General features: G+C 47.5%; 1 protein-coding gene across 4 annotated transcripts in view; it reads right to left on the bottom strand.

Moving 5' to 3' along the window:
• The window catches only part of LOC112236267 (protein HID1), a 45,126-nt gene extending 28,120 nt beyond the window's left edge, over window positions 1-17,006 (bottom strand). The window contains exons 1-4 of one of the 4 annotated variants that reach the window (XM_042305744.1): window positions 16,762-17,006; window positions 13,159-13,308; window positions 7,937-8,107; window positions 5,058-5,177 (exon numbers count right to left, since the gene is read on the bottom strand). In XM_042305744.1, coding sequence (XP_042161678.1) covers window positions 5,058-5,177; window positions 7,937-8,107; window positions 13,159-13,308; window positions 16,762-16,827 — 507 coding nt within the window. In that variant the 5' untranslated portion in view covers window positions 16,828-17,006. Of the gene's footprint in view, window positions 1-5,057; window positions 5,181-7,936; window positions 8,108-13,158; window positions 13,309-16,761 lie in introns of all 4 variants that reach the window. The other 3 variants (XM_042305743.1, XM_042305745.1, XM_042305746.1) reach the window with 3 other exon arrangements.
• Between the last annotated feature and the right edge of the window lie 356 nt (window positions 17,007-17,362).

Here is a 17,362-nt window from a genome sequence, read left to right on the forward strand (position 1 = left end):
GAGCCTGGACAGAGAGAGCCTGGACAGAGAGTGCCTGGACAGAGAGTGCCTGGACAGAGAGTGCCTGGACAGAGAGTGCCTGGACAGAGAGTGCCTGGACAGAGAGTGCCTGGACAGAGAGTGCCTGGACAGAGAGTGCCTGGACAGAGAGTGCCTGGACAGAGAGTGCCTGGACAGAGAGTGCCTGGACAGAGAGTGCCTGGACAGAGAGTGCCTGGACAGAGAGTGCCTGGACAGAGAGTGCCTGGACAGAGAGTGCCTGGACAGAGAGAGCCTGGACAGAGAGAGCCTGGACAGAGAGAGCCTGGACAGAGAGAGCCTGGACAGAGAGTGCCTGGACAGAGAGTGCCTGGACAGAGAGTGCCTGGACAGAGAGTGCCTGGACAGAGAGTGCCTGGACAGAGAGTGCCTGGACAGAGAGAGCCTGGACAGAGAGAGCCTGGACAGAGAGTGCCTGGACAGAGAGTGCCTGGACAGAGAGTGCCTGGACAGAGAGTGCCTGGACAGAGAGTGCCTGGACAGAGAGTGCCTGGACAGAGAGAGCCTGGACAGAGAGTGCCTGGACAGAGAGTGCCTGGACAGAGAGTGCCTGGACAGAGAGTGCCTGGACAGAGAGTGCCTGGACAGAGAGTGCCTGGACAGAGAGTGCCTGGACAGAGAGAGCTGTGACAGAGAGAGCTGTGACAGAGAGAGCTGTGACAGAGAGAGCTTGGACAGAGAGAGCTTGGACAGAGAGAGCTTGGACAGAGAGAGCTTGGACAGAGAGAGCTTGGACAGAGAGAGCCTGGACAGAGAGAGCTGTGACAGAGAGAGCTGTGAGAGAGAGCCTGGACAGAGAGAGCTGTGACAGAGAGAGCTGTGACAGAGAGAGCTGTGACAGAGAGAGCTTGGACAGAGAGAGCTGTGACAGAGAGAGCTTGGACAGAGAGAGCTGTGACAGAGAGAGCTGTGACAGAGAGAGCTGTGACAGAGAGAGCTTGGACAGAGAGAGCTTGGACAGAGAGAGCTGTGACACAGAGAGCTTGGACAGAGAGAGCTGTGACAGAGAGAGCTTGGACAGAGAGAGCTGTGACAGAGAGAGCTTGGACAGAGAGAGCCTGGACAGAGAGAGCCGTGACAGAGAGAGCCGTGACAGAGAGCCGTGACAGAGAGAGCCGTGACAGAGAGAGCCGTGACAGAGAGAGCCTGGACAGAGAGAGCCTGGACAGAGAGAGCTGTGACAGAGAGAGCTGTGACAGAGAGAGCTGTGACAGAGAGAGCTGTGACAGAGAGAGCTGTGACAGAGAGAGCTGTGACAGAGAGAGCTGTGACAGAGAGCTGTGACAGAGAGAGCTGTGACAGAGAGAGCTGTGACAGAGAGAGCTGTGACAGAGAGAGCTGTGACAGAGAGAGCTGTGACAGAGAGAGCTGTGACAGAGAGAGCTGTGACAGAGAGAGCTTGGACAGAGAGAGCTTGGACAGAGAGAGCTGTGACAGAGAGAGCTTGGACAGAGAGAGCTTGGACAGAGAGAGCTTGGACAGAGAGAGCTTGGACAGAGAGAGCTGTGACAGAGAGAGCTGTGACAGAGAGAGCTTGGACAGAGAGAGCTTGGACAGAGAGAGCTTGGACAGAGAGAGCTTGGACAGAGAGAGCTTGGACAGAGGGTGCTTGGACAGAGAGAGCTGTGACAGAGAGAGCTTGGACAGAGGGTGCTTGGACAGAGAGAGCTTGGACAGAGAGAGCTTGGACAGAGAGAGCTTGGACAGAGAGAGCTGTGACAGAGAGAGCTTGGACAGAGGGTGCTTGGACAGAGAGAGCTTGGACAGAGAGAGCTGTGACAGAGAGAGCTGTGACAGAGAGAGCTTGGACAGAGAGTGCTGTGACAGAGGGTGCTTGGACAGAGGGTGCTTGGACAGAGAGAGCTGTGACAGAGAGAGCTTGGACAGAGGGTGCTTGGACAGAGAGAGCTTGGACAGAGAGAGCTGTGACAGAGAGAGCTTGGACAGAGGGTGCTTGGACAGAGAGAGCTTGGACAGAGAGAGCTGTGACAGAGAGAGCTGTGACAGAGAGAGCTGTGACAGAGAGAGCTTGGACAGAGAGTGCTGTGACAGAGAGCTGTGACAGAGAGAGCTTGGACAGAGAGAGCTTGGACAGAGAGTGCTGTGACAGAGAGAGCTTGGACAGAGAGTGCTGTGACAGAGAGAGCTGTGACAGAGAGAGCTTGGACAGAGAGAGCTGTGACAGAGAGAGCTGTGACAGAGAGAGCTGTGACAGAGAGAGCTGTGACAGAGAGAGCTTGACAGAGAGAGCTGTGACAGAGAGAGCTGTGACAGAGAGCTGTGACAGAGAGAGCTGTGACAGAGAGCTGTGACAGAGAGAGCTGTGACAGAGAGAGCTGTGACAGAGAGAGCTGTGACAGAGAGAGCTGTGACAGAGAGAGCTTGGACAGAGAGAGCTGTGACAGAGAGAGCTGGGACAGAGAGAGCTTGGACAGAGAGAGCTTGGACAGAGAGAGCTTGGACAGAGAGAGCTTGGACAGAGAGAGCTTGGACAGAGAGAGCTTGGACAGAGAGGGCTTGGACAGAGAGAGCTTGGACAGAGAGAGCTGTGACAGAGAAACTTGCAATGTATTGGAGGCTTAAAAGCTGAATCTCAGCATAGAGTTCATTGTTTAAAAAAATAAAACAATTAAATTGTTTGAATTGTGAAATCAGTTAGCAATAGCATCTACTGTTGCTTGCTAAGGTGCATGTTCTATTCATCAATTTAGCCTACCTTGTATTTTTTTAAATCATGTTTTATGTTGGAAGTGCACTCACAATCTAATTGTTATTTGTCCAATGATTAATTATTTCTTTCAGTTATTTTTTTAAAGGAGTGGCTCAGTCCCACTCCTATTGTGGTTCAGTCCCACTCCTATTGTGGTTCAGTCCCACTCCTATTGTGGTTCAGACCCACTCCTATTGTGGCTCAGTCCCACTCCTATTGTGGTTCAGTCCCACTCCTATTGTGGTTCAGTCCCACTCCTATTGTGGTTCAGTCCCACTCCTATTGTGGTTCAGTCCCACTCCTATTGTGGCTCAGTCCCACTCCTATTGTGGTTCAGTCCCACTCCTATTGTGGTTCAGTCCCACTCCTATTGTGGTTCAGTCCCACTCCTATTGTGGCTCAGTCCCACTCCTATTGTGGCTCAGTCCCACTCCTATTGTGGCTCAGTCCCACTCCTATTGTGGCTCAGTCCCACTCCTATTGTGGTTCAGTCCCACTCCTATTGTGGTTCAGTCCCACTCCTATTGTGGCTCAGTCCCACTCCTATTGTGGCTCAGTCCCACTCCTATTGTGGTTCAGTCCCACTCCTATTGTGGCTCAGTCCCACTCCTATTGTGGTTCAGTCCCACTCCTATTGTGGCTCAGTCCCACTCCTATTGTGGCTCAGTCCCACTCCTATTGTGGCTCAGTCCCACTCCTATTGTGGCTCAGTCCCACTCCTATTGTGGCTCAGTCCCACTCCTATTGTGGCTCAGTCCCACTCCTATTGTGGCTCAGTCCCACTCCTATTGTGGCTCAGTCCCACTCCTATTGTGGCTCAGTCCCACTCCTATTGTGGTTCAGTCCCACTCCTAGTGGCTCAGTCCCACTCCTAGTGGCTCAGTCCCACTCCTATTGTGGCTCAGTCCCACTCCTATTGTGGTTCAGTCCCACTCCTAGTGGCTCAGTCCCACTCCTAGTGGCTCAGTCCCACTCCTAGTGGCTCAGTCCCACTCCTATTGTGGTTCATTTTTCATAAAGCTTTTTTTGAAAAGAGAGAACAGTGTTGAAAAGACGGAGAAGATAGGAAGAGGGTGGATTCTAACCCATGCCAACTCTGGCGCGTGTGCCGGGGGTCAGCGGTTGTAAGCGACAGACACGGAGGTCACCAATAATGTATTTGTCCTATTGGTTGCCTTGAACATGTAATAAAACAATGACATTTCCCCGAACAAAAAAATGCACCTACCTCCTACAAATATATCCATATATTATAATCCACATAATAATTCCCAAGAGACGCGCTGTAGCCTGTACGTAGTTTCCATAGGTAAAATGTAGGTATGGTACTGCATTGTATACAAACACTGCTTCCAGCTGCCCCCCTTTGGCTCTGGTTCTAAATATTTATTCAGACATTAAAACCCTCCTGCTGCAGGATTATCTCCCTCCTGTGACAAAACAGGTCAAATTAAGATCCTACATCTGTATATAGTGCACTAATATTGATCAGGGCCCATTTTGATCAGGGCTTTGGTTAAAAGTAGAGCACTTTTATAGAGAATAGGGTGCAATTTGGGATGTAACTTTTGTTCACACTTCCTTCCACCTGAGTGGAACACTCACCTGACTTTACCAATCTACAACACCAGAGAGAGAGAACTGTCAGCCAGGCAGACATTTGAATGCATTGTACTAGACCCTAGCTGTCAGCAGCAGCCTCATTGTTAATCTTCATAGATTACTATATTAAGAGAGAGTTCAGTTCACAATGTTGTGCGGTCAGTCTTGCAGGATAGTATTCACTCTCAATAGTTGACTCTAACCATGGAAGTAAGAGACATTCTGTGTGTGTGTGTGTATATCTGTGAGTGAGTGATCAACTGGGGGAGATTAGGAAGGTCTCCACTTTATTTCACAGCCTGCCTAACACCATTGGGCCCTGTCCAGCCAACAACACCATAGAGGTATTTGCTCAGTGGATAAGGAGTGTCTAACACCCTCCTCCTTTCTCAGCCCAGTTAACAAACATGGCTGAGGGCCACACCTCACCTCACACGGCTCCCGCTGTGCACTGGAGTCACTCATTAACCCTGAACCACTGCCTGTACAGAGGAGACATTCTGGGACATTGTGTTCACTTACGGAACAATCCTAGCTTGGGTTCCGTGCTAATGTGTCCACATAACCGTCCTTTATGTGCCCAGATCTTGAATTACAATTTGGCCCCTCAAAAAAAAAAAAAAACAGAACGATAAACTACTTGTCCAGTTTGTATTATCCGTTTTTCTCTCAATAGTGTTTGTCCGAAGTGGAGGGGGTTACTCACCGAACCTGTCCTCTTGTGGCTCTGGACGGTGAAGTCTGGACAGAAAAGCAGGTCAGATACAGCCAGGAGGAGAGACTCAGCCAGGGGCCTCGCTCCATCATCATCATCATCACCTTCATCCTGCTGGGAGATAAGACATCATCATCATCATCCTTCTCCTCCTAAGACACAATCCAATTCTTCTCCTCCTCCTCCTCCTCCTCTGCACCCACACCTTCATCCGCGGTCCGTGGTTCCCATGGCACTGTGAGTTCACCTAGGCAGAGAGCTTGCTAAATATCCTCTAGATGTGTGGGGGGGTATGGCTTGACCTTTTTCAGACGAACTCGGGGACAATTTTTTTTGTCTCTGCGTGCAGTTTGAAGTAAGTTGCTAGCATGCTAACAGATACCCATATAAAAAATTGGGGCTCCCGAGTGGCGCAGCGGTCTAAGGCACTGCATCTCAGTGCAAGAGGTGTCACTACAGTACCTGGTTTGAATCTAGGCTTCATCACATCCGGGCTGTAATTGGGAGTCCCGTAGGGCGGCGCACAATTGGCCCAGCGATGTCCGGTTTTGGCCGGGGTAGGTCGTCATTGTAAAATACGATTTTGTTCTTAACTGACATGCCGAGTTAAATCAAAGTTAAATAAATAAATATAATTCCATTCATTGTGCTAACAGAAGTTAGCATTGGCTCATGAAAATACCTTTAACTTACTTCTTCAGAGACATAACAGCGGTATCCACGAGTTTATCTGCCTCTGGGGAAAGTAGATAAAGGGCCAAAATCCCAAAGTATCCCTTTAACAATGTGTGTCTTTGTTTTACTTCACGGACTTTAGGAAACGGAAATACTGTAAGTCTGACTGTGTGTTATCCCCGTCACATTAAAAAACATGTGTTTTCTTTAACTGGCCAATCAATCAATCCTGCTAGGAGACAGAGAAAGAGCTCGGTCACAGGAAACATGTCCTTGAGATACTAATAGTACATGTATATATTATTACTGTAGTATATGATGGGCTCAGTAGAACTGCATAAAGAATGTGACAGAAATATATCAACCAGTCCAAATCAAAGTATAGTACAGAATGCCTCCTCATTGATTGCTACAGCCATTCTGCATTCCCTCCCATTCCCATAATAGTTCACCATTCACCCATCCAGCCTCTCACTTTAATTAAAAGGTTATCCAATACCTCCTCAATTCAACCATTGTCCAGGAGGGATGCATGGGAGGCAAGATGGAGGGGTGGCACAATATGAGCACTGTTCAGGCAGGCTGAGGTGCTCGTCAGGCCAGGTAACAGGAGACCCAGCTGGCTCAACAATTAGCAGACATTAAGGAAGAAGGAAATCCCCCACTCAAAGAGCTCTCTCAACCTCAGGATAGTGTTCATTAGGCATGAAAACAGACTGAAACGGGGAGGCACAACATAATCTTGTCCAAAAATCAACAAACATGTGTGTGTGTGTGTGTGTTATCAAGATGTTTGAAAAACTGTGTGTAAGGTGTGTCCTAATGAACATAACGCTGGCAGGTCAGAGCTTTGGAAACCTGAATAGACACAGTTCCCACCAGACAACACAGTAGTAGCTGCAGTAGTGGGGTCCAGACAGTACCAGAGTGGAGAACTCAGATCCAAGTAGAAGATCTGATCTGTACAAAACTGAAAAGGGTGAAAGAACAAACTCGGAGTTGGGAAAGAACAGTATTTCTGTGTTTGTCTGCTCTCCAACCCACGACACAGTGAATCTTGGGTGCTAATTTCCCAGCATGCTTTTCACCATGAGAAAAACAATCCTCTATCCAATGATCTGTAAACAAGTACATATATCTGTACATAAAGTAATTCAACCAGAATTTAAATGATTTGTTCAGTCAGTGACAGTGCTGGGTAAGGACTATGGTGAAGCAGTCATGAACTCACTAGTCTGAACCAATCACGTCTCTCTCTCTCTCGCTCTCTCTGTAGAGACATAGCAGGCATGCTGATGTAAGTTCATAGGGAGAAGACAACACACACTGATTCTGAGAGACTGAGTTAATTTAATGGATTGCATAACAGGCAATCTTTTCAACTCAAGCTGACAGAGAGCTCGAGAAAGAGGCTAGCAAGTGGAGACAGAGACTAGCATCCTTGGCAGTGTGCATCCCCCTTAATTTGACAAGGGGAGACGAAAATGAAGGGAACCGAAAAGTGAGTCTCAAACAAACTAATAATAATTAATATGACCTCTGATAAACCGATACACAAATTGCATACAAGATGAAATCACATCTGCACAGGGCTCAAATGTCCAATGGGCTCGGGTAGCACAGAACACGTCTGCACAGGGCTCAAATGTCCAATGGGCTCGGGTAGCACAGAACACGTCTTCACAGGGCTCAAATGTCCAATGGGCTCGGGTAACACAGAACACGTCTGCACAGGGCTCAAATGTCCAATGGGCTCGGGTAGCACAGAACACGTCTGCACAGGGCTCAAATGTCCAATGGGCTCGGGTAGCACAGAACACGTCTGCACAGGGCTCAAATGTTCAATGGGCTCGGGTAGCACAGAACACGTCTGCACAGGGCTCAAATGTCCAATGGGCTCGGGTAGCACAGAACACGTCTGCACAGGGCTCAAATGTCCAATGGGCTCGGGTAGCACAGAACACGTCTTCACAGGGCTCAAATGTCCAATGGGCTCGGGTAGCACAGAACACGTCTTCACAGGGCTCAAATGTCCAATGGGCTCGGGTAGCACAGAACACGTCTGCACAGGGCTCAAAAGTCCAATGGGCTCGGGTAGCACACAACACGTCTGCACAGCGTTTCTTCTCTCTATTGGAAGGGCACCGTTCTGTTCAGTTTAACCTCAGCCAAGATGAGGAGAACAGTACACTTACCCCAGCTCTCCCGGCACCAGGCACGGTGGACCAGAAGAAGCCTCTCCAGTCTGCGTCCTCAAAGATATACGGTAGGATACGTGTGAGCAGACGGATGCAGTTGAGGACGATCTGTCTCTCCTTCTCCGAGGGACAACCAGAGTCAGCCCCCTGGACAAGCTTCTCCACTGCCTGGAATGGACACATTAACATGTATAGTTAGCACAACACAACACACAAACCGCTTCATTTCCTGCTTTTATACAAGTGTTTCCATTTGAGGTCTTATACAGTGGACCCTTGAGGCGCGACACAGGCAGAACATTCAACAATAGTTCAGTCCATCTGCTGCAGTAATAAAGCCTTTACATTCAACTGAACTGTGAATAACAAACACTAGCATTCCTTTCACACCAACTGTATCCAAGGTAACCAATGGACTCTGTTTAAATACAGAAAAGGCTCAAACACACACACACACACACACACACACACACCAGTCCCTCTTTCTATTGAAAACCTACAAGATACATATTAGAAGCAAACCCAGATGGAACACCTGACCTGTTACAGCACCACTAAACACACTCAGAATACGCCTGTTACAGCACCCCTAAACACACGCCTGTTACAGCACCACTAAACACACGCCTGTTACAGCACCACTAAACACACTCAGAATACACCTGTTACAGCACCACTAAACACACTCAGAATACGCCTGTTACAGCACCACAAAACACACTCAGAATACGCCTGTTACAGCACCACAAAACACACTCAGAATACGCCTGTTACAGCACCACAAAACACACTCAGAATACCCCTGTTACAGCACCACAAACACACTCAGAATATGTCCACTGTAATGTTACTGTACTACTTGCATTGTGCTACTTTCTCAACTGTATCCAAGGTAGACAAAAAAAAGGTTAACCCCTTACTTCTCCTGGGAAGTAGCCTATAGGGTTAAGGCTACATTGAATGTTTTTTTTTTTTTACTTAAAGTAAATTAATTTTCTCCCCAATTGTGTGGTATTGAATTGGTAGTTTCAGTCTTGTCCCATCGCTGTAACTCCCATACAGACTCGGGAGAGACAAAGGTCGAGAGCCGTGCGTCCTCCGAAACACAACCCAGCCAAGCCACACTGCTTTGTGATACAACACTCACTTCCCCCTGGAAGCCAACCGCACCAATGTGTCGGAGGAAGCACCGTACACCTGGCAATGGTGTCAGCATGCATTGCGCCCGGTCCCCCACAGGAGTTGCTAGTGCACGATGGGACAAGAACATCCCTGCCGGCCAAACCCCACCTCTAACCCGGACGACGCTGGGCCAATTGTGCGCTGGCCAATGGGTATCCCGGTCGCGGCCGGCTGCGACAGAATCTGGACTTGAACCAGGATCTCTAGTGGCACAGCTAGCACTGCGATGCAATGCCTCAGACCACTGCCCCACTCTGAAAGGTTTCTTACAGAAGAAATATGGACCACATATGTATAACCATGGTAACAATCAAAAGGGAAAGATTATGGGGATAAGTATTAGACTAAAGGTGAGGACTAACTGGTGTTTCCAAGTGGCCACACACACACTTCTCCAAAGTGTCCACAGTTCCTAAGTCATTTCAATGCACTTTTATGACTCATAAAAAGAGTCTTCAACTATAAGGTGCTTTTTTTGAGCTCGCCGAGCTGTGCTGTTGAGGAACTAGAGCGAACACACTTGTAGCTGTTAAGTTAGGAACACAACCCTGCATCCCCGCTGTTGTTTACACAATCCAAAAACGGTCCTTTATAAATCACAATCTGGGTCAGGTGGGCATCATCTGAAAGCTTGTTCCATTACAACATGGCTTGTTAAATGATAAAATACGATCTTACAGTGTTAGGCTTTCAGTAGAGAATTCAGAGAAGCAGATCGTACTTTAGGTCCGCAAAGAATGGAGTCATTTGTGCATTCAGATGCATGGTCTGTGGACAAACATTGGCTCATTCTGTTCAGGACAACCCAGGGTATAACACCATGTCATCATGTAACTGTACATCAAAACACAGACATCATAAATGTTGACTCTGTACATCACATGAGTTTTATGACATAGAAATGTGAAGTGCACGTTTGGCGTTTTTGCTTGCTTGTATGACATCAAAGCGATATTTCTTAGAATCTTTAACGTCTCATCTTTCAAAATACATTAAGATCTAATCAAATCCTCTTAAATTTACCATATTTCCCTCACTCAGACAACCAAAAAGGTGCAAGAGTTGTCCAATTAGAGGGAGGGATGGGTCAACTTGTCGCACAAGGTGCTGAAGTTCAGAATGTCTGTCAGTCAAAACCCATTCAGAGCTGTGAAGCGGAGAGCCTGAGCTCTGACGTCATGTATAGCATGTTACTGAACAGCCACTGAGCTCTGACGTCATGTATAGCATGTTACTGAACAGACACTGAGCTCTGACGTCATGTATAGCATGTTACTGTACAGACACTGAGCTCTGACGTCATGTTACTGAACAGCCACTGAGCTCTGACGTCATGTATAGCATGTTACTGAACAGACACTGAGCTCTGACGTCATGTATAGCATGTTACTGAACAGACACTGAGCTCTGACGTCATGTATAGCATGTTACTGTACAGACACTGAGCTCTGTTACTAAGTCATTTCTAGCATGTTACTGAACAGACACTGAGCTCTTCATGTTACTGTACAGACACTGAGCTGGTCATGTATAGCATGTTACTGTACAGACACTGAGCTCTGACGTCATGTATAGCATGTTACTGAACAGACACTGAGCTCTGACGTCATGTATAGCATGTTACTGTACAGACACTGAGCTCTGCGTCATGTATAGCATGTTACTGAACAGCCACTAAGCTCTGACGTCATGTTAGCATGTTACTGAACAGACACTGAGCTCTGACGTCATGTATAGCATGTTACTGTACAGACACTGAGCTCTGACGTCATGTATAGCATGTTACTGAACAGACACTGAGCTCACGTCATGTATAGCATGTTACTGAACAGACACTGAGCTCTGACGTCATGTATAGCATGTTACTGAACAGACACTGAGCTCTGACGTCATGTATAGCATGTTACTGAACAGACACTGAGCTTGACGTCATGTTACTGTACAGACACTGAGCTCTGACGTCATGTATAGCATGTTACTGAACAGACACTGAGCTCTGACGTCATGTATAGCATGTTACTGTACAGACACTGAGCTCTGACGTCATGTATAGCATGTTACTGAACAGACACTGAGCTCTGACGTCATGTATAGCATGTTACTGAACAGACACTGAGCTCTGACGTCATGTATAGCATGTTACTGAACAGACACTGAGCTCTGACATCATGTATAGCATGTTACTGAACAGACACTGAGCTCTGACGTCATGTATAGCATGTTACTGAACAGACACTGAGCTCTGACGTCATGTATAGCATGTTACTGAACAGACACTGAGCTCTGACGTCATGTATAGCATGTTACTGAACAGACACTGAGCTCTGACGTCATTTAGCATGTTACTGAACAGACACTGAGCTCTGACGTCATGTATAGCATGTTACTGAACAGACACTGAGCTCTGACGTCATGTATACATGTTACTGTACTGACCCTGAGCTCTGACGTCATGTATAGCATGTTACTGAACAGACACTGAGCTCTGACGTCATTTATAGCATGTTACTGAACAGACACTGAGCTCTGACGTCATGTATAGCATGTTACTGAACAGACACTGAGCTCTGACGTCATGTATAGCATGTTACTGAACAGACACTGAGCTCTGACGTCATGTATAGCATGTTACTGAACAGACACTGAGCTCTGACGTCATGTTACTGTACAGACACTGAGCTCTGACGTCATGTATAGCATGTTACTGAACAGACACTGAGCTCTGACGTCATGTATAGCATGTTACTGTACAGACACTGAGCTCTGACGTCATGTATAGCATGTTACTGAACAGACACTGAGCTCTGACGTCATGTATAGCATGTTACTGAACAGACACTGAGCTCTGACGTCATGTATAGCATGTTACTGAACAGACACTGAGCTCTGACGTCATGTATAGCATGTTACTGAACAGACACTGAGCTCTGACGTCATGTATAGCATGTTACTGAACAGACACTGAGCTCTGACGTCATGTATAGCATGTTACTGAACAGACACTGAGCTCTGACGTCATGTATAGCATGTTACTGTACAGACCCTGAGCTCTGAGCGTCATGTATAGCATGTTACTGAACAGACACTGAGCTCTGACGTCATGTATAGCATGTTACTGAACAGACACTGAGCTCTGACGTCATGTATAGCATGTTACTGAACAGACACTGAGCTCTGACGTCATGTATAGCATGTTACTGAACAGACACTGAGCTCTGACGTCATGTATAGCATGTTACTGTACAGACCCTGAGCTCTGACGTCATGTATAGCATGTTACTGAACAGACACTGAGCTCTGACGTCATGTATAGCATGTTACTGAACAGACACTGAGCTCTGACGTCATGTATAGCATGTTACTGAACAGACACTGAGCTCTGACGTCATGTATAGCATGTTACTGAACAGACACTGAGCTCTGACGTCATGTTACTGAACAGACACTGAGCTCTGACGTCATGTATAGCATGTTACTGAACAGACACTGAGCTCTGACGTCATGTATAGCATGTTACTGTACAGACACTGCGTTTATATTTAGGCGCTTGTCAATGTCCAAAATCTGCCATTTTCAACCCGTATATGGGTGTGAGTGTTAAGGGACACACACACACAAAATTCAAAATCCTATTTTCCCTAACCCATAAATCTATACTAGCTCCTAATCCAAAACAAAATTCTAACCCAAACACTAATTCTAACCTTAACCCTAAACCTCACCCTAGGCTCCTAACCCTAAAACTAACCCTGGCTCCTAACCCTAAACCTAATTCTAGCCCTAACACTAATTCTACCCTTAACAATAACCCTAACAATAAAACTAACCCTGGCTCCTAACCCTGGCTCCTAATTCTCACACTAAGTCTAACCTTAACCCTAAACCCCCTAGAAACAGCATTTGACCTTGTGGGGACTAAAACAATGTCCCCAGTTGGTCAAATTTGTGTTTGTTTAGTATTCTTGTGCGATCTTCTGGTCCCCACAAGTATAGTTAAACACATCCACACACACACACACACACACAGCCTAGATTACCTTGTAACAGAGGGTTGCCAGATTGGAGGGAGATTCTTCTCTGACAGCTCGTATCTCCGCTGCCGGCACCAGAGCAAACACATCCTGGACGGTAGTGGCAGTATCCGCCCAGAACTGGTCCCAGAAGGCATGGTCCGTAGCCTCCACAGGCTGGGGGAGATGAACAGACAGACAGGGATCAGGTACATCCGCCTACAGGAGAGAGAGCTGCTTGGCTGTAGCCTACAGGAGAGAGAGCTGCTTGGCTGTAGCCTACAGAAGAACAGAGACCTGCTTGGCTGTAGCCTACATGAGGAGAGAGCTGCTTGGCTGTAGCCTACATGAGGAGAGAGCTGCTTGGCTGTAGCCTACATGAGGAGAGAGCTGCTTGGCTGTAGCCTACAGGAGGAGAGAGCTGCTTGGCTGTAGCCTACAGGAGGACAGAGAGCTGCTTGGCTGTAGCCTACAGGAGGACAGAGAGCTGCTTGGCTGTAGCCTACAGGAGGACAGAGACCTGCTTGGCTGTAGCCTACAGGAGGACAGAGACCTGCTTGGCTGTAGCCTACAGGAGGAAAGAGACCAGCTTGGCTGTAGCCTACAGGAGGACAGAGACCAGCTTGGCTGTAGCCTACAGGAGGACAGAGACCAGCTTGGCTGTAGCCTACAGGAGGACAGAGAGCTGCTTGGCTGTAGCCTACAGGAGGACAGAGACCTGCTTGGCTGTAGCCTACAGGAGGACAGAGACCTGCTTGGCTGTAGCCTACAGGAGGACAGAGACCTGCTTGGCTGTAGCCTACAGGAGGACAGAGACCTGCTTGGCTGTAGCCTACAGGAGGACAGAGACCTGCTTGGCTTGAGCTGTAGCCTACAGGAGGACAGAGACCTGCTTGGCTGTAGCCTACAGGAGGACAGAGACCTGCTTGGCTGTAGCCTACAGGAGGACAGAGACCTGCTTGGCTGTAGCCTACAGGAGGACAGAGACCTGCTTGGCTGTAGCCTACAGGAGGACAGAGACCTGCTTGGCTGTAGCCTACAGGAGGACAGAGACCTGCTTGGCTGTAGCCTACAGGAGGACAGAGACCTGCTTGGCTGCCTACAGAAGGACAGAGCCTGGCAGGAGGACAGAGACCTGCTTGGCTGTAGCCTACAGGAGGACAGAGACCTGCTTGGCTGTAGCCTACAGAAGGACAGAGACCTGCTTGGCTGTAGCCTACAGGAGGACAGAGACCTGCTTGGCTGTAGCCTACAGAAGGACAGAGACCTGCTTGGCTGTAGCCTACAGAAGGACAGAGAGCTGTAGCCTACAGAAGGACAGAGACCTGCTTGGCTGTAGCCTACAGAAGGACAGAGACCTGCTTGGCTGTAGCCTACAGAAGGACAGAGACCTGCTTGGCTGTAGCCTACAGAAGGACAGAGACCTGCTTGGCTGTAGCCTACAGAAGGACAGAGACCTGCTTGGCTGTAGCCTACAGAAGGACAGAGACCTGCTTGGCTGTAGCCTACAGAAGGACAGAGACCTGCTTGGCTGTAGCCTACAGAAGGACAGAGACCTGCTTGGCTGTAGCCTACAGAAGGACAGAGACCTGCTTGGCTGTAGCCTACAGAAGGACAGAGACCTGCTTGGCTGTAGCCTACAGAAGGACAGAGACCTGCTTGGCTGTAGCCTACAGAAGGACAGAGACCTGCTTGGCTGTAGCCTACAGAAGGACAGAGACCTGCTTGGCTGTAGCCTACAGAAGGACAGAGCTGCTTGGCTGTAGCCTACAGGACAGAGAACCTGCTTGGGAGCCTACAGGAGGAGAGACCTGCTGTTGGCTGTAGCCTACAGAAGGACAGAGACCTGGCTTGGCTGTAGCCTACAGAAGGACAGAGACCTGCTTGGCTGTAGCCTACAGAAGGACAGAGACCTGCTTGGCTGTAGCCTACAGAAGGACAGAGACCTGCTTGGCTGTAGCCTACAGAAGGACAGAGACCTGCTTGGCTGTAGCCTACAGAAGGACAGAGACCTGCTTGGCTGTAGCCTACAGAAGGACAGAGACCTGCTTGGCTGTAGCCTACAGAAGGACAGAGACCTGCTTGGCTGTAGCCTACAGAAGGACAGAGACCCTGGCTTGGCTGTAGCCTACAGGAGGACAGAGACCTGCTTGGCTGTAGCCTACAGAAGGACAGAGACCTGCTTGGCTGTAGCCTACAGAAGGACAGAGACCTGCTTGGCTGTAGCCTACAGAAGGACAGGACCTGCTTGGCTGTAGCCTACAGAAGGACAGAGACCTGCTTGGCTGTAGCCTACAGGAGGACAGAGACCTGCTTGGCTGTAGCCTACAGAAGGACAGAGACCTGCTTGGCTGTAGCCTACAGAAGGACAGAGACCTGCTTGGCTGTAGCCTACAGAAGGACAGAGACCTGCTTGGCTGTAGCCTACAGAAGGACAGAGACCTGCTTGGCTGTAGCCTACAGGAGGAGAGAGCTGCTTGGCTGTAGCCTACAGGAGGAGAGAGAGACCTGCTTGGCTGTAGCCTACAGGAGGAAAACAGTTAAATATAGACAGAAAGAAATGTCAGGGGCCGGTTCCCCGTATACATAATACTTAATAACTTTTGATGGAAATTCTTTATTGCCTTTTAGTCCAGGATGGATGGATGGATGGGTGGATGGGTGGATGGGTGGGTGGATGGGTGGATGGGTGGGTGGGTGGGTGGATGGGTGGATGGGTGGATGCGTGAGTGGGTGGGTGAGTGAGTGGGTGTCCGGGAAACCAGCCAAAGAAGTAGACATATGATGGAACACATGTTTGTCAGACAATATATTCAGCTACTTCACATGTTCTTGATTTGCTCTTGATTTGCATATTCTATTATAATACCAGTTGTTCTAAGATCTTTCCAGAACGTCCTTGATGACAGAGTAAATATAACCTATACACTGCAGTTTAGACTGATGCTTATTTGCCTAACTTTAATGTATTTCAGCCCACATTAAAATCAGCCACATTGTCTGAATGTTATGATTCATTCAACAACCACAACATCAGAAATGTAGCTTGTAATGTTATCTCGACTACCCTGTTTTTTGTGTGTATTTTCCAACAGCTGAATTGTCGGGTAAACTGTGCAACTGATCAATTCAAGTGCCAGCCACAACAGCAGGCACTGAATGAACTGTATTCAGACCTGCATCTCATTGTAGCTCTGCATCAGATCCACCTCAGCCTCTTGGTGGGGTTTATATTGGAACTACAGAAGTACGATTGCAATGCAACATTCGATTACAAAATAGAAACATTGTTGCCAAGTTATGAGTCTACAATTCTAGAACACAAATTTGCAGTATTTATAACAGTACCCTACAATTAATCTAATTGTCAGTTCACATAGCCAATTATATATATATATATCTTATGCCTATATTTGAATTAAAAGTTTACATTTAGACAAACCAGTAAACCGTGTTTTTAGACAGATGGTAGCCCTTTCCATATTTATCCACCCTCTCATCCATGTGTCAAATACAAGGCTACCATCTGGCGCATTGGAATTGCTATTTGTATCTTGAAAAACAGAAGTGTTCATAAATATTTAAACTCTGCATTAGCCTACCCAAAAGAGAGTTATTATTTCAACAAACCTGTGTTTTGGTTGTCAGTTGTATCACAGCTTTTCTGAAGTTGAGTTTGGAGTCAACGTTGCCCATTTTCTACTAGCCACCAACCTGTTCGCTCCGTCTGAATCGCCAGTGTACGGTAACCACCGGTAGGTTGCTCTTGCGTAGTCGTGGATAATCTCACTCATCTGCCACTTCCTTCTCCAGCTACACTTGCGACGCACAGTCAGAAGGATTTGAGCTGAACAGGATTCAGGCAAGGCGACTTCCGGGATCCAAATGTACATATTTGTTTAATTTACGTCTTAATGGGATTTCACTGATGCAATTCCTTGACTATTTACCTGAACACCTGATGAATCAGTTCAACTAAAACTTGCTATTTGCAACCTGTGACTGTAACAACATGTACTAGGCCTAATAATAATACTTATCATCACCATCTTAATTATAAAACAAGACAATAGTTAGAAATGTCCATCAATGTCCAGCCATGAATATTATAATTTATGAAATATCTAGTTTATTTTTTATTTATTTTATTTTTCAAATGTATTTACCTTTCCCTATAAAAGTGCACAATGTAGAATAAATATTTAGCAATACATTTTGATGGACTGATACT

The sequence above is a fragment of the Oncorhynchus tshawytscha genome, linkage group LG25, assembly GCF_018296145.1.
Source record: "Oncorhynchus tshawytscha isolate Ot180627B linkage group LG25, Otsh_v2.0, whole genome shotgun sequence".
Classification (NCBI taxonomy): Eukaryota; Metazoa; Chordata; class Actinopteri; order Salmoniformes; family Salmonidae; genus Oncorhynchus; species Oncorhynchus tshawytscha.